The 19,057-nt window shown below is 32.3% G+C and overlaps 1 protein-coding gene across 2 annotated transcripts in view; it reads left to right on the top strand.

The window, feature by feature from the left end:
• Window positions 1-19,057, top strand: part of LOC130167550 (cGMP-inhibited 3',5'-cyclic phosphodiesterase 3A-like) — a 78,295-nt gene that overhangs the window by 49,634 nt on the left and 9,604 nt on the right. For both annotated transcript variants that reach the window (XM_056373860.1, XM_056373858.1), the window contains 5 exons: window positions 13,067-13,178; window positions 14,279-14,386; window positions 15,385-15,584; window positions 16,613-16,816; window positions 17,066-17,227. In XM_056373860.1, the coding sequence (XP_056229835.1) occupies window positions 13,067-13,178; window positions 14,279-14,386; window positions 15,385-15,584; window positions 16,613-16,816; window positions 17,066-17,227 (786 nt within the window). The remainder of the gene's footprint in view (window positions 1-13,066; window positions 13,179-14,278; window positions 14,387-15,384; window positions 15,585-16,612; window positions 16,817-17,065; window positions 17,228-19,057) is intronic.

Below are 19,057 nucleotides of genomic sequence, written 5' to 3'. Positions count from 1 at the left end.
TTATGACCTTTTATGCCTTAATATATTATGATGTTTTTTTGAATTTTTTGCCATACTATACTATGAGCTTTTCGACATTTTTATGTCATCCTATAATATGATGTTTTTTGGCCTACTGTACTATGTAGGTTCATGCCTTGCCATACTATGACGTTTTTTTTAACTTTTATGCCTTAATATATTATGATGTTTTTTTGAATTTTTTGCCATACTATACTATGACCTTTTCGACATTTTTATGGCATCCTATAAAATGATGTTTTTTGGCATATTTATGCCATCCTATAAAATGATGTTTTTTGGCATATTTATGCCTTACTATACTATGTAGCTTAATGCCTTGCCATACTATGACGTTTTAATGACCTTTTATGCCTTAATATATTATTTTTATCTCATGATGTTATTTTGAATTTTTTTGCCATACTATACTATGACCTTTTTTGACATTTTTATGCCATCCTATAAAAATGATGTTTTTTGGCATATTTATGCCTTACTATACTATGTAGCTTAATTCCTTGCCATACTATGACGTTTTTATGACCTTTTATGCCTTAATATAATATGATGTTTTTTTGAATTTTTTGCCATACTATACTATGACCTTTTTTGACATTTTTATGCCATCCCATAAAAATGATGTTTTTTGGCATATTTATGCCTTACTATACTATGTAGCTTAATTCCTTGCCATACTATGACGTTTTTATGACCTTTTATGCCTTAATATAATATGATGTTTTTTTGAATTTTTTGCCATACTATACTATAACCTTTTTTGACAATTTTATGCCATCCTATAATATGATTTTTTTGGCCTACTGTACTATGTAGGTTCATGCCTATCCATACTATGACGTTTTTATGACCTTTTATGCCTTAATATAATATGAAGTTTTTTTGAATTTTTTGCCATACTATACTATGACCTTTTTTGACATTTTTATGCCATCATATAAAATGATGTTTTTTGTCATTTTTATGCCTTTCTATACTATGTAGTTTCATGCCCTGCCATACTTTGATGTTTTTATGACCTTTTATGCCTTAATATATTCTGATGTTTTTTTTTTATTTTTTGCCATACTATACTATGACCTTTTTTGACATTTTTATGCCATCCTATAAAATGATGTTTTTTGGCATATTTATGCCTTACTATACTATGTAGCTTAATTCCTTGCCATACTATGACGTTTTTATGACCTTTTATGCCTTAATATATTATGATTTTTTTTGGCCTACTGTAGTATGGAGGTTCATGCCTTGCCATACTATGATGTTTTTATGACCTTTTATGCCTTAATATATTATGATGTTTTTTTGAATTTTTTGCCATACTATACTATGAGCTTTTCGACATTTTTATGTCATCCTATAATATGATGTTTTTTGGCCTACTGTACTATGTAGGTTCATGCCTTGCCATACTATGACGTTTTTTTTAACTTTTATGACTTAATATATTATGATGTTTTTTTGAATTTTTCGCCATACTATGCTATGACCTTTTTTGACATTTTCATGCCATCCTATGAAATGATGTTTTTAGGCATATTTATGCCTTACTATACTATGTAGCTTAATTCCTTGCCATACTAAGACGTTTTTATGACCTTTTATGCCTTAATATAATATGATGTTTTTTTGAATTTTTTGCCATACTATACTATGACCTTTTTTGACATTTTTATGCCATCCTATAAAATGATGTTTTTTGTCATTTTTATTCCTTACTATACTGTGTAGGTTTATGCCTTGCCATACTATGACGTTTTTTTGACCTTTTATGCCATAATATATTATGATGTTTTTTTGAATTTTTTGCCATACTATACTATGACATTTTTTAACATTTTTATACCATCCTATAATATGATGTTTTTTGGCCTACTGTACTATGTAGGTTCATGCCTTGCCATACTATGATGTTTTTATGACCTTTTATGCCTTAATATATTATGATGTTTTTTTGAATTTTTTGCCATACTATACTATGACCTTTTCGACATTTTTATGCCATCCTATAAAATGATGTTTTTTGGCATATTTATGCCTTACTATACTATGTAGCTTAATTCCGTGCCATACTATGATGTTTTTATGACCTTTTATGCCTTAATATATTATGATGGTTTTTTTGACATTTTTATGCCATCCTGTAAAATGATGTTTTTTGGCCTACTGTACTATGTAGGTTCATGCCTTGCCATACTATGACGTTTTTATGACCTTTTATGGCTTAATATATTGTGATGTTTTTTTGGCTTTATATGCTATGACATCTTTAAACTTCACTATCATGACAACAAATGTTGAGCTGGCATGGTAGTCGAGTGGTTAGACCAATTACCTTTCATTCCATAGGTTGTGTGTTCGAATCTAAGTTGGCACCAGTGTGTGCATAGGATGCATGACATCTCATTTTATTATGTGATACTTTGACGTCTTTATGACATCCTATATTATGATGTTTTTCTAAATTTTTTGCCATACTATACTATGACCTTTTTTGCCACTTTTTGCTTGACTGTACTGTGACGTTTTATGCCTTACTATACTATCACGTTTTGGAAGTTTTTATGCCTTACTATACGATCACGTCTTATGGATGTATATGCTATGACATCTTTAAACTTCACTATCATGACAGCAAATGTTAAGCTGGCATGGTAGTCGAGTGGTTAGACCAATTACCTTTCATTCCATAGGTTGTTGGTTCGAATCTAAGTTGGCACCAATGTGTGTATAGGTTGCATGACATCTCACTCTATTATGGTTACCTTACCAGTACTGTGATACTTTGACGTCTTTATGACATCATATATTATGATCTTTTTTTAAATTTTTTGCCATACTACACTATGACCTTTTTTGACATTTTTATGCCATCCTATAATATGATTTTTTTTGGCCTACTGTACTATGTAGGTTAATGCCTTGCCATACTATGACGTTTTTATGACCTTTTATGCCTTAATATAATATGAAGTTTTTTTTAATTTTTTGCCATACTATACTATGACCTTTTTTGACATTTTTATGCTATCCTATAATATGATGTTTTTTGGCCTACTGTACTATGTTGGTTAATGCCTTGCCATACTATGACTTTTTTATGACCTTTTATGCCTTAATATATTATGATGTTTTTTTTTAATTTTTTGCCATACTATACTATGACCTTTTTTGACATTTTTATGCCATCCTATAAAATGATGTTTTTTGGCATATTTATGCCTTACTATACTATGTAGCTTAATGCCTTGCCATACTATGACGTTTTAATGACCTTTTATGCCTTAATATATTATTTTTATCTCATGATGTTATTTTGAATTTTTTTGCCATACTATACTATGACCTTTTTTGACATTTTTATGCCATCCTATAAAAATGATGTTTTTTGGCATATTTATGCCTTACTATACTATGTAGCTTAATTCCTTGCCATACTATGACGTTTTTATGACCTTTTATGCCTTAATATAATATGATGTTTTTTTGAATTTTTTGCCATACTATACTATGACCTTTTTTGACATTTTTATGCCATCCCATAAAAATGATGTTTTTTGGCATATTTATGCCTTACTATACTATGTAGCTTAATTCCTTGCCATACTATGACGTTTTTATGACCTTTTATGCCTTAATATAATATGATGTTTTTTTGAATTTTTTGCCATACTATACTATGACCTTTTTTGACATTTTTATGCCATTCTATAAAATGATGTTTTTGGCATATTTATTCCTTACTATACTATGTAGGTTAATGCCTTGCCATACTATGACATTTTTATGACCTTTAATGCCTTAATGTATTATGATGTTTTTTTGAATTTTTTGCCATACTATACTATGACCTTTTTTGACATTTTTATTCCATCCTATAATATGATTTTTTTTGGCCTACTGTACTATGTAGGTTCATGCCTTGCCATACTATGACGTTTTTATGACCTTTTATGCCTTAATATATTTTGATGTTTTTTTTTTATTTTTTGCCATACTATACTATGACCTTTTTTGACATTTTCATGCCATCCTATAAAATTATGTTTTTTGGCATTTTTATGCCTTTCTATACTATGTAGTTTCATGCCTTGCCATACTATGATGTTTTTATGACCTTTTATGCCTTAACATATTCTGATGTTTTTTTGAATTTTTTGCCATACTATACTATGACCTTTTCAACATTTTTATGCCATCCTATAAAATGATGTTTTTTGGCATATTTATGCCTTACTATACTATGTAGCTTAATTCCTTGCCATACTATGATGTTTTTATGACCTTTTATGCCTTAATATAATATGATGTTTTTTTGAATTTTTTTGCCATACTATACTATGACCTTTTCGACATTTTTAAGCCATCCTATAAAATTATGTTTTTTGGCATATATATGCCTTAATATACTATGTAGCTTAATTCCTTGCCATACTATGACGTTTTTATGACCTTTTATGCCTTAATATATTATGATGTTCTTTTGAATTTTTTGCCATACTATACTATGACCTTTTTTCCACTTTTTGCTCGACTGTACTGTGACGTTTTATGCCACTTTATTCTATCACGTTTTGGAGGTTTTTATGCCTTACAAGACGATCACGTTTTATGGCTGTATATGCTATGACATCTTTAAACTTCACTATCATGACAACAGATGTTAAGATGGCATGGTAGTCGAGTGGTTAGACCTGTTACTTTTCATTCCATAGGTTGTTGGTTAGAATATAAGTTGGCACCAATGTGTGCATAGGTTACATGATATCTCAGTCTATTATGGTTACCTTACCAGTACTGTGATACTTTGACATCTTTATGATTTCCTTGACATTTTTATGCCATCCTATAATATGATTTTTTTTGGCCTACTGTACTATGTAGGTTAATGCCTTGCCATACTATGACGTTTTTATGACCTTTTATGCCTTAATATAATATGAAGTTTTTTTTAATTTTTTGCCATACTATACTATGACCTTTTTTGACATTTTTATGCTATCCTATAATATGATTTTTTTGGCCTACTGTACTATGTTGGTTAATGCCTTGCCATACTATGACTTTTTTATGACCTTTTATGCCTTAATATATTATGATGTTTTTTTTTTAATTTTTTGCCATACTATACTATGACCTTTTTTGACATTTTTATGCCATCCCATAAAAATGATGTTTTTTGGCATATTTATGCCTTACTATACTATGTAGCTTAATTCCTTGCCATACTATGACGTTTTTATGACCTTTTATGCCTTAATATAATATGATGTTTTTTTGAATTTTTTGCCATACTATACTATGACCTTTTTTGACATTTTTATGCCATTCTATAAAATGATGTTTTTGGCATATTTATTCCTTACTATACTATGTAGGTTAATGCCTTGCCATACTATGACATTTTTATGACCTTTAATGCCTTAATGTATTATGATGTTTTTTTGAATTTTTTGCCATACTATACTATGACCTTTTTTGACATTTTTATTCCATCCTATAATATGATTTTTTTTGGCCTACTGTACTATGTAGGTTCATGCCTTGCCATACTATGACGTTTTTATGACCTTTTATGCCTTAATATATTTTGATGTTTTTTTTTTATTTTTTGCCATACTATACTATGACCTTTTTTGACATTTTCATGCCATCCTATAAAATTATGTTTTTTGGCATTTTTATGCCTTTCTATACTATGTAGTTTCATGCCTTGCCATACTATGATGTTTTTATGACCTTTTATGCCTTAACATATTCTGATGTTTTTTTGAATTTTTTGCCATACTATACTATGACCTTTTCAACATTTTTATGCCATCCTATAAAATGATGTTTTTTGGCATATTTATGCCTTACTATACTATGTAGCTTAATTCCTTGCCATACTATGATGTTTTTATGACCTTTTATGCCTTAATATAATATGATGTTTTTTTGAATTTTTTTGCCATACTATACTATGACCTTTTCGACATTTTTAAGCCATCCTATAAAATTATGTTTTTTGGCATATATATGCCTTAATATACTATGTAGCTTAATTCCTTGCCATACTATTACGTTTTTATGACCTTTTATGCCTTAATATATTATGATGTTCTTTTGAATTTTTTGCCATACTATACTATGACCTTTTTTCCACTTTTTGCTCGACTGTACTGTGACGTTTTATGCCACATTATTCTATCACGTTTTGGAGGTTTTTATGCCTTACAAGACGATCACGTTTTATGGCTGTATATGCTATGACATCTTTAAACTTCACTATCATGACAACAGATGTTAAGATGGCATGGTAGTCGAGTGGTTAGACCTGTTACTTTTCATTCCATAGGTTGTTGGTTAGAATATAAGTTGGCACCAATGTGTGCATAGGTTACATGATATCTCAGTCTATTATGGTTACCTTACCAGTACTGTGATACTTTGACATCTTTATGATTTCCTTGACATTTTTATGCCATCCTATAATATGATTTTTTTTGGCCTACTGTACTATGTAGGTTAATGCCTTGCCATACTATGACGTTTTTATGACCTTTTATGCCTTAATATAATATGAAGTTTTTTTTAATTTTTTGCCATACTATACTATGACCTTTTTTGACATTTTTATGCTATCCTATAATATGATTTTTTTTGGCCTACTGTACTATGTAGGTTAATGCCTTGCCATACTATGACTTTTTTATGACCTTTTATGCCTTAATATATTATGATGTTTTTTTTTTAATTTTTTGCCATACTATACTATGACCTTTTTTGACATTTTTATGCCATCCATAAAAATGATGTTTTTTGGCATATTTATGCCTTACTATACTATGTAGCTTAATTCCTTGCCATACTATGACGTTTTTATGACCTTTTATGCCTTAATATAATATGATGTTTTTTTGAATTTTTTGCCATACTATACTATGACCTTTTTTGACATTTTTATGCCATTCTATAAAATGATGTTTTTGGCATATTTATTCCTTACTATACTATGTAGGTTAATGCCTTGCCATACTATGACATTTTTATGACCTTTAATGCCTTAATGTATTATGATGTTTTTTTGAATTTTTTGCCATACTATACTATGACCTTTTTTGACATTTTTATTCCATCCTATAATATGATTTTTTTTGGCCTACTGTACTATGTAGGTTCATGCCTTGCCATACTATGACGTTTTTATGACCTTTTATGCCTTAATATATTTTGATGTTTTTTTTTTATTTTTTGCCATACTATACTATGACCTTTTTTGACATTTTCATGCCATCCTATAAAATTATGTTTTTTGGCATTTTTATGCCTTTCTATACTATGTAGTTTCATGCCTTGCCATACTATGATGTTTTTATGACCTTTTATGCCTTAACATATTCTGATGTTTTTTTGAATTTTTTGCCATACTATACTATGACCTTTTCAACATTTTTATGCCATCCTATAAAATGATGTTTTTTGGCATATTTATGCCTTACTATACTATGTAGCTTAATTCCTTGCCATACTATGATGTTTTTATGACCTTTTATGCCTTAATATAATATGATGTTTTTTTGAATTTTTTTGCCATACTATACTATGACCTTTTCGACATTTTTAAGCCATCCTATAAAATTATGTTTTTTGGCATATATATGCCTTAATATACTATGTAGCTTAATTCCTTGCCATACTATGACGTTTTTATGACCTTTTATGCCTTAATATATTATGATGTTCTTTTGAATTTTTTGCCATACTATACTATGACCTTTTTTCCACTTTTTGCTTGACTGTACTGTGACGTTTTATGCCACATTATTCTATCACGTTTTGGAGGTTTTTATGCCTTACAAGACGATCACGTTTTATGGCTGTATATGCTATGACATCTTTAAACTTCACTATCATGACAACAGATGTTAAGATGGCATGGTAGTCGAGTGGTTAGACCTGTTACTTTTCATTCCATAGGTTGTTGGTTAGAATATAAGTTGGCACCAATGTGTGCATAGGTTACATGATATCTCAGTCTATTATGGTTACCTTACCAGTACTGTGATACTTTGACATCTTTATGATTTCCTTGACATTTTTATGCCATCCTATAATATGATTTTTTTTGGCCTACTGTACTATGTAGGTTAATGCCTTGCCATACTATGACGTTTTTATGACCTTTTATGCCTTAATATAATATGAAGTTTTTTTTAATTTTTTGCCATACTATACTATGACCTTTTTTGACATTTTTATGCTATCCTATAATATGATTTTTTTGGCCTACTGTACTATGTTGGTTAATGCCTTGCCATACTATGACTTTTTTATGACCTTTTATGCCTTAATATATTATGATGTTTTTTTTTAATTTTTTGCCATACTATACTATGACCTTTTTTGACATTTTTATGCCATCCCATAAAAATGATGTTTTTTGGCATATTTATGCCTTACTATACTATGTAGCTTAATTCCTTGCCATACTATGACGTTTTTATGACCTTTTATGCCTTAATATAATATGATGTTTTTTTGAATTTTTTGCCATACTATACTATGACCTTTTTTGACATTTTTATGCCATTCTATAAAATGATGTTTTTGGCATATTTATTCCTTACTATACTATGTAGGTTAATGCCTTGCCATACTATGACATTTTTATGACCTTTAATGCCTTAATGTATTATGATGTTTTTTTGAATTTTTTGCCATACTATACTATGACCTTTTTTGACATTTTTATTCCATCCTATAATATGATTTTTTTTGGCCTACTGTACTATGTAGGTTCATGCCTTGCCATACTATGACGTTTTTATGACCTTTTATGCCTTAATATATTTTGATGTTTTTTTTTTATTTTTTGCCATACTATACTATGACCTTTTTTGACATTTTCATGCCATCCTATAAAATTATGTTTTTTGGCATTTTTATGCCTTACTATACTATGTAGTTTCATGCCTTGCCATACTATGATGTTTTTATGACCTTTTATGCCTTAACATATTCTGATGTTTTTTTGAATTTTTTGCCATACTATACTATGACCTTTTCAACATTTTTATGCCATCCTATAAAATGATGTTTTTTGGCATATTTATGCCTTACTATACTATGTAGCTTAATTCCTTGCCATACTATGATGTTTTTATGACCTTTTATGCCTTAATATAATATGATGTTTTTTTGAATTTTTTGCCATACTATACTATGACCTTTTTTGACATTTTTAAGCCATCCTATAAAATTATGTTTTTTGGCATATATATGCCTTAATATACTATGTAGCTTAATTCCTTGCCATACTATGACGTTTTTATGACCTTTTATGCCTTAATATATTATGATGTTCTTTTGAATTTTTTGCCATACTATACTATGACCTTTTTTCCACTTTTTGCTTGACTGTACTGTGACGTTTTATGCCACATTATTCTATCACGTTTTGGAGGTTTTTATGCCTTACAAGACGATCACGTTTTATGGCTGTATATGCTATGACATCTTTAAACTTCACTATCATGACAACAGATGTTAAGATGGCATGGTAGTCGAGTGGTTAGACCTGTTACTTTTCATTCCATAGGTTGTTGGTTAGAATATAAGTTGGCACCAATGTGTGCATAGGTTACATGATATCTCAGTCTATTATGGTTACCTTACCAGTACTGTGATACTTTGACATCTTTATGATTTCCTTGACATTTTTATGCCATCCTATAATATGATTTTTTTGGCCTACTGTACTATGTAGGTTAATGCCTTGCCATACTATGACGTTTTTATGACCTTTTATGCCTTAATATAATATGAAGTTTTTTTTAATTTTTTGCCATACTATACTATGACCTTTTTTGACATTTTTATGCTATCCTATAATATGATTTTTTTGGCCTACTGTACTATGTTCGTTAATGCCTTGCCATACTATGACTTTTTTATGACCTTTTATGCCTTAATATATTATGATGTTTTTTTTTAATTTTTTGCCATACTATACTATGACCTTTTTTGACATTTTTATGCCATCCCATAAAAATGATGTTTTTTGGCATATTTATGCCTTACTATACTATGTAGCTTAATTCCTTGCCATACTATGACGTTTTTATGACCTTTTATGCCTTAATATAATATGAAGTTTTTTTTAATTTTTTGCCATACTATACTATGACCTTTTTTGACATTTTTATGCCATTCTATAAAATGATGTTTTTGGCATATTTATTCCTTACTATACTATGTAGGTTAATGCCTTGCCATACTATGACATTTTTATGACCTTTAATGCCTTAATGTATTATGATGTTTTTTTGAATTTTTTGCCATACTATACTATGACCTTTTTTGACATTTTTATTCCATCCTATAATATGATTTTTTTTGGCCTACTGTACTATGTAGGTTCATGCCTTGCCATACTATGACGTTTTTATGACCTTTTATGCCTTAATATATTTTGATGTTTTTTTTTTATTTTTTGCCATACTATACTATGACCTTTTCGACATTTTTAAGCCATCCTATAAAATTATGTTTTTTGGCATATATATGCCTTAATATACTATGTAGCTTAATTCCTTGCCATACTATGACGTTTTTATGACCTTTTATGCCTTAATATAATATGATGTTTTTTTGAATTTTTTGCCATACTATACTATGACCTTTTTTGACATTTTTATGCCATCCCATAAAAATGATGTTTTTTGGCATATTTATGCCTTACTATACTATGTAGCTTAATTCCTTGCCATACTATGACGTTTTTATGACCTTTTATGCCTTAATATAATATGATGTTTTTTTGAATTTTTTGCCATACTATACTATAACCTTTTTTGACAATTTTATGCCATCCTATAATATGATTTTTTTGGCCTACTGTACTATGTAGGTTCATGCCTATCCATACTATGACGTTTTTATGACCTTTTATGCCTTAATATAATATGAAGTTTTTTTGAATTTTTTGCCATACTATACTATGACCTTTTTTGACATTTTTATGCCATCATATAAAATGATGTTTTTTGTCATTTTTATGCCTTTCTATACTATGTAGTTTCATGCCCTGCCATACTATGATGTTTTTATGACCTTTTATGCCTTAATATATTCTGATGTTTTTTTTTTATTTTTTGCCATACTATACTATGACCTTTTTTGACATTTTTATGCCATCCTATAAAATGATGTTTTTTGGCATATTTATGCCTTACTATACTATGTAGCTTAATTCCTTGCCATACTATGACGTTTTTATGACCTTTTATGCCTTAATATATTATGATTTTTTTTTGGCCTACTGTAGTATGACCTTTTTTGACATTTTTATGCCATCCTATAAAAATGATGTTTTTTGGCATATTTATGCCTTACTATACTATGTAGCTTAATTCCTTGCCATACTATGACGTTTTTATGACCTTTTATGCCTTAATATAATATGATGTTTTTTTGAATTTTTTGCCATACTATACTATGACCTTTTTTGACATTTTTATGCCATTCTATAAAATGATGTTTTTGGCATATTTATTCCTTACTATACTATGTAGGTTAATGCCTTGCCATACTATGACATTTTTATGACCTTTAATGCCTTAATGTATTATGATGTTTTTTTGAATTTTTTGCCATACTATACTATGACCTTTTTTGACATTTTTATTCCATCCTATAATATGATTTTTTTTGGCCTACTGTACTATGTAGGTTCATGCCTTGCCATACTATGACGTTTTTATGACCTTTTATGCCTTAATATATTTTGATGTTTTTTTTTTATTTTTTGCCATACTATACTATGACCTTTTCGACATTTTTAAGCCATCCTATAAAATGATGTTTTTTTGAATTTTTTGCCATACTATGACATTTTTATGCCTTAATATACTATGTAGCTTAATTCCTTGCCATACTATGACGTTTTTATGACCTTTTATGCGTTAATATATTATGATGTTCTTTTGAATTTTTTGCCATACTATACTATGACCTTTTTTCCACTTTTTGCTTGACTGTACTGTGACGTTTTATGCCACACTATTCTATCACGTTTTGGAGGTTTTTATGCCTTACAAGACGATCACGTTTTATGGCTGTATATGCTATGACATCTTTAAACTTCACTATCATGACAACAGATGTTAAGATGGCATGGTAGTCGAGTGGTTAGACCTGTTACTTTTCATTCCATAGGTTGTTGGTTAGAATATAAGTTGGCACCAATGTGTGCATAGGTTACATGATATCTCAGTCTATTATGGTTACCTTACCAGTACTGTGATACTTTGACATCTTTATGATTTCCTTGACATTTTTATGCCATCCTATAATATGATTTTTTATGGCCTACTGTACTATGTAGTTTCATGCCTTGCCATACTATGACGTTTTTATGACTTTTTATGCCTTAATATATTATGATTTTTTTTTGAATTTTTTTCCATACTATACTATTATAGTGCCTTACTAAACTATGTTCCCAAAGTGGGATTCAAAACGAGATTCCTCACACTTAGAGGTGACTGTTCTTACCATTGTACTACCCTGCCTCCTTATTAAAAAGGCATATTATGGTAAGGCATACAAATACATAGTACATTAAGGCATAAAAAGTAATTGTATACAAAGTCACACTAAGTCATAAAAACGTCATAGTATACTAAGGCATAAAAACGGGTGTAACTCAATACCGCAGGATTATTTAGATATCATATGAAGTAGTATGATAGATAGTATATGAGCAGATTTGATTGTTTAGAAATTTTTGCCATTACTTTGAAATAAACTAGATTTGACAGAATAGTCAAATCCACAGGAAATATCTCTGAAAATGCTACTCTCTCAGATACAGAGTCACTAAAATTCGTTATTGCAAATTAAGCATTTCCCTTCTAATTCAAAATATACTGTTGAAAGTGACTCTATAGAGATTTACAACCCTTTTGTGAGTGGCGTCACAGCTTAGTGTTAAAATAATTTATTAATTTAATACATAGGTGGATTCTAAGTAGTGATGATGTTCCTCGTGTTATGTTTTCAGATTTCCTATCGGCTCTTTGAGGACACAGGTCTGTTTGAGACCTTCAGGATTCCTGTACAAGAGTTCATGAACTACTTCCATGCTTTGGAGAATGGTTACAGGGACATCCCTTGTGAGTAGAAGGTCCCCCATGCTCAAGTTAATTATTGTTATGGAGCATTACCTTTATCTGCCACAAGGTGGATGTACTGCTTTGTCAGAGAAATAAAGGCACCACTAACACTAACAGGCTTACTCTGTGCTTCAGTAGTTTGTGGCATGTTCATATTTCTCACAGTTGACAATAATATAAAGTTTCCTGATGGTTAAATTTTGGTGTTTAATTTCAGAAGAGGATCATATCTATGGTATTTATGTCAAATCATGTTGAGACCATGAGCTTTGTTTTCACAAAGCATTCATAAAATACATTTGAAATACAGCACGTGACCAAAGTAAGACAATTATTAGCAGTGTTTTTGATAACACAATCTGTACAATTTGAATGAAATATTAACTTTTTATACTCTAGCTGTTGTAGCCAGTTTTATAATCACACTTAACATACACTTAGTTTGTATGTTTCCGTGGCCCATCATGTTAATCTTGTTCCTGTGTGCCATTTTGCATTATATATCATTTAGATTTTTACCAGTCTCCTGTACAGAAGTGTGAGCCTGAGACACAGCCTGTTTACTACTTTAACTTAGATCTTTTACAATTTCAGTATCTCAGCTTTAGGTTAATAACAGCTGACTGCTATCAATATTAGCCTTTTTCAAAGAAGGAATTTACTCCATAAATGCTCTGCTAATTTCACCTGTTACCATTATGATTGGAAAAGAGATATGACTATGAGGGGAGACATTTGAAAGCTACACAAGCCACACTTATTTGGAAAAATTCCTGAACACTGATTTGATGCCAAAATTAAAGAACTGGTGAGATAACAAGTTAACAGAATCTCATCCTGCACATTGAACATAACGTGCCAGATTCCCAGTAACACAGCAGCATTGTCTCTATTTGATCTATCATGTTTGAACAGAGGCCCTTATTTTAAATGTATTACAGATTCATGACTGAGAAGGGGTTTTATTTTTCAGTTCAGTTTAATCAGTTTAATTGTGTCAAACTGTAGAATGGTTAAAACTGAGTGGTAACACAAGAGATTTCATCACAGTGGTCTTACTGCCCTCCACTGGTGTGAGTTAGAATTTTTTTTCTCTCCAGATCACAATCGGATCCATGCCACTGATGTTCTGCATGCTGTTTGGTACCTCACCACTCAGCCTGTGCCAGGTCTGCCCACCCTGCTGACTGAGAACGGGATACACACTGGTGAGGACTTTTTATACACACAGTATTTTCTCATGACCAAACCTCAAGATCCTTCCATCTTCCCCATATTTTGGGCAATATAAATCTCTCATTTTGTTCCATTCTCTTAGATTGTAGTTGCAGCATTTTTATTCTGGTGGTGTAAATCATCAAGATACATTCATTTGTTTTCAATCACGGTTCTATGTCAAAACAAATCCAACTTCAGGGCAACCCTGTGGCTTAGGGGTTCAGACGCCAATTATGAACCACAAAGGTCACAAAGGGACTTCAGATGTAAATTATCTAGAAGCTATAATCTGGTGTGGTGCATGAAATGGTGACATTTATGTTGAAAGCTGCACATGGTCCCTTTTAAATAAAATAAATGAATAAGTAAATCCGGGCTACGGACCTTTATTTATTATCTCTCTCACTCATCTCCTGTTATCTCTTTCTCTTTTCACCTTTTAATAAAGTCATAAAATGCCATGAAATATCTATAAAAAAATATCAACAAATCCAACTTGAGGAAGGTCAGTGAGGTTATAATACTGATAATACTAGAACATGTAATACATCAGTCGTATTAGTGTTGCACACATTCACAGAGGTAGGCAAAGAGAAACTGAGTCAGAAAAGGCAGGCGTATAATAGTGTGTACACAAACAGAGGACGAGTAAACACACAATGACTTACTTATAGTTGAATAATTAAGGTCTTCCTTATTGGTCTTATAGCTCTTACAAGTTAAGCAAATGTTTCTGCTTTATTTATTTTCACTCGTTTCTATATCTTGAACAATTTCACAAGTGCAGTGTGATAGCAAACTATCCTGGTACACCCACCATCACACTTCATTACTATATTTATTTTTATTTTCTCTCCTGTTTCAAATTGATAAACTAGTCTAATAGCACCTTAGGTTTTATAGTAAGTAATCAAAGTAAGCGGCAGCATTTCAGCAGAGAGCACCCTCAGTGACTCAGGATCGGTATGTGTTCTCTTTCTGCCTGTAGACTCAGAGAATGGCATTACACCTGGTGCTACAGGCTTCCTGGTGTCCCAGATGAACTCTGTGCTGGAGGAAGGCTATGGTTCCCTGGCTGGCCTTATCCCTGGCCTGGAGCTCATGGCCCTGTATGTAGCTGCTGCCATGCACGACTATGACCATCCTGGAAGAACCAACGCCTTTCTAGTAGCTACCAGTGCACCACAGGTAAGTAAATGTAGGTGTGCTTCAGTGGACCTACAGTCCACTGATTGAACTATTGCTGTTACTGCACCTTCAGTCAGGCAGCTCACAAGAAATCTGTGTTTTTACTGTATGTGAGTAAGGAAAATGTATAGCCACAAGCAAACACCAAGCTCAGACATTAATAATAAACTTCCACCAAAGAGTCCCACTCAAGCTACCATGTGGCCATTTCCCAACAAAGACCTCCAATGATGAAGAAACTATGTCATCTAATGAACTGAGATGGATACATCTAAATTCAGAAGTCTGCCTGGTATGCATTAGCAGTACAAGACGGCCAGCTTCAGCTATGTAGCAGATAATTATTAATTTAACCATTCATGCCTTTAAGAAGACAGTTTGTGTTGACTCAAAATATTCTCCAGCGTTGATCAGCAGCAGATCACCATTAGTTCGCTGATATGAGGTAAAAGTGTAGCTGTGTGTATCACCAGTATAAACCTTTAGAGTAGTTTAGATGACATGATGTGAGGATTAGTAAAACAAGCTGTCAAATGAAATGTTTTTTGTAACACTTTGCTGAATATCAAATGTATGGATAAATGTGAATGATACTGCTTATCCTGTGTGTTAAAGCAATATTACAGGAAAATATATTATTTGAAGATGAGCATTCATAATATTCAAACATTAGTTTTCATATTTCATTACAGCTTAATAAAACTCAAAATGATCAAAATGCAAAAAGCCAACCAGCAATGAAAAGTTAAATGAGCTCCACAACTACAAAGAAGTCATTCACAATAAATACCAAAATACTGAACAGGATTATAGTTATAGAGTAAGTGGGAAAAAAGTAGAAACCACACCTCACACAATCTGTATGCAGGTCAGGGCTTAAGGGCTTTACACTTTTAGGCCTTAAATTAAAATGTGTTGTTCATTTAAGGACTAAATCAAATCATGTCAAATTTTAAGTAAGCTCTTGTGGGTTTCCCATTGAAGACCGGCATCAAATGTTAACTTCACTTTCTCCTCCTCCACCGTAGGCCCTTCTATACAATGACAGATCGGTCTTAGAAAATCATCATGCAGCTTCAGCTTGGAACCTCTTTATGTCTCGGCCCGAGTATAATTTCCTGGTTAATCTTGAACATGTGGAGTTCAAGCGCTTCCGCTTCCTAGTTATTGAAGCCATCCTGGCCACTGACCTCAAAAAGCACTTTGATTTCCTCGCAGAGTTTAATGCAAAGGTAAGCATTCGAATGTGCCACATAAACTGTAGAAAAAGTGACCATCTGCCATTACTGTTGTGTCATTGATTTTCTCTTCCCAGCTCTTGTTTTCTTGTTTAGTATTTTGATGTGTTCCTGTAATAAAAATGGCCTTTTCCTCCAGATTGTCCTGAATTTATGTTGACAACTAATCAGTAGGGAATTCCTATTAATCCATAATTGAGTTTCTCTTTTTGTGCACATACCTCCCTCTGAACATCTCCCCAGGTGGGTGATGAAGGAGTGTCTGGTATTGATTGGACCAACGAGAACGACCGATTGCTGGTGTGCCAGATGTGCATCAAGCTGGCCGATGTCAATGGACCACTGAAGTGTAAGGAGCTACACCTGCAGTGGACGGAGGGGATCGTCAACGAATTCTACGAACAGGTATGCATATAAAAATGTCTGCAATTTAATGGGAACAAGTGGTCGTTAGCTGGTCTGATAAATAAAACATCACTTTCAAAGTTAGTAGCATTTGGACAGATAGAACCTCATTCATAAATGGATGGAAGTGTACTGTAATGAACACAGTAAGAACTGAAATATATCCATGTGCAAAAACGTTTTGCAAAAAAGACAGAACTGAAAAAACAGCTCAGCTGGTATTTTTTTAGTTACACCTAATTAAAACTAATGGAGTCTAATTCAATAGTCCTGTAACAGATTCTCCCCCCATGGTTATAAAGTTCAGTTCCTACTGATACTGATTTAGAGAGTTGCTGATTCAACCTCATGATCATTTTAGATGATGTAATTTATGAACGGTATTGCATTACACACAGATGTGTTAACGTTTTTTAGCTTACCCTTTGTTATATAAATGAAGTGGGCAAAATAATAGAAAAATCTGTCCTACACAATTCAACAACACCACAAACTGCAGCCTCCAAAATGATTATCAGGTTCAATCACCTCTCTAAAACAGTTTATATATATATATATATAAGCATCATGAAGTTAGGATATATCAGAGGACTATGAATTGGAATTTGACCAAAAGCAAGAATTCAAACATAATGAAAATAATATATAATGTGAATTTGCATTTTAATGCCCGATCAATCATATGAACCTTTTTATCCTTTTGCTTGCCTTCTTCCACTGGAAGGTCATAGGTCAGGCAACTGCATAAGAGCACCTGTGCAGGTGATAGGGACCCTTCAGCAGGGTTTTTTGTGTTCAACTGCATGTTCCCTCTGAACAGAAATAGAATATTCAGAACACTTACCTACTAACTCATGAATTGGTTAGAGACTATTGTAGACAGATGCCTGGCAACAAATCCTGCTAACATTGCCTGTGATTGGTTAGTTCAAGTCGATAAAGATAAAATCTGCTTAGCCAGAGAGATATGATTACCTCCTTAGCAACAACATGTTGTAAGTGGTGTAGCACTAATTAGAGCCTTTTGAGCCAAAATTGAAGCTAATGCAGATTTTCTTTTCTCAGTGGTATCCAGAATGTTCACTCTTCTCAACATTTGAAGTCTTTGTATTTATACACACCTGTACAGGCTGTAGCAGAAGTTGGTTTTGTTTATTTTGTTCATCCAGTCAATTTTTAATGAAGGGAACTTGTGTACCAAGTAAATCAGACCACTGCGTATCCGCTACAAACCTCTAATCAGAACTGCCCTGATAAAGAAAATGTCTTCCCTCTGATCTGTGTCTAATGCTTAGCATTCTGCTATGTCTCTCGAACCTTCTGTTCAGTTCTCATAATAGCTTTGAGAATTATGTATGTCCTATGAGCGGGAGCTTCGGGGGGTGGGTGAAGTGAGAGAGAGCGGGTGAGAGACAGAGGATGTGCGTATGTTTCCCTCAGAGGGGAGAAGGATGACCTAAATGTGTCATCCTTGACAGCGCTCATTCACAACCAAACAGGAAGATTACAAGGATGGGACTCCGTGGCAACAGAGTCAGTACAGATGTGTGCGCGCGCGCGCGCGCGCGCGCGCACGCGCGCGCACACACACACACACACACACACACACACACACACACACACACACACACACACACACACACACACACAACATACAAATGCATTTACATTATGCTCTGCAATGCACCACTTTTAATATTCCAAACATTAGCACCCCACTCATGTTCTTACTATACATACACACACACAAACACCTCTATCAGGAGCCACTAGTGCAGTGCACTGACGCCATCCAGGTTTCTGGTTGCTATAGCAATTGAAGCCCTTGCC

The sequence above is a fragment of the Seriola aureovittata genome, chromosome 4 (genome assembly GCF_021018895.1).
Source record: "Seriola aureovittata isolate HTS-2021-v1 ecotype China chromosome 4, ASM2101889v1, whole genome shotgun sequence".
NCBI lineage: Eukaryota > Metazoa > Chordata > Actinopteri > Carangiformes > Carangidae > Seriola > Seriola aureovittata.
Note: the sequence above shows the minus strand (reverse complement) of the source record. Positions and strands in the feature narration are given on the sequence as shown.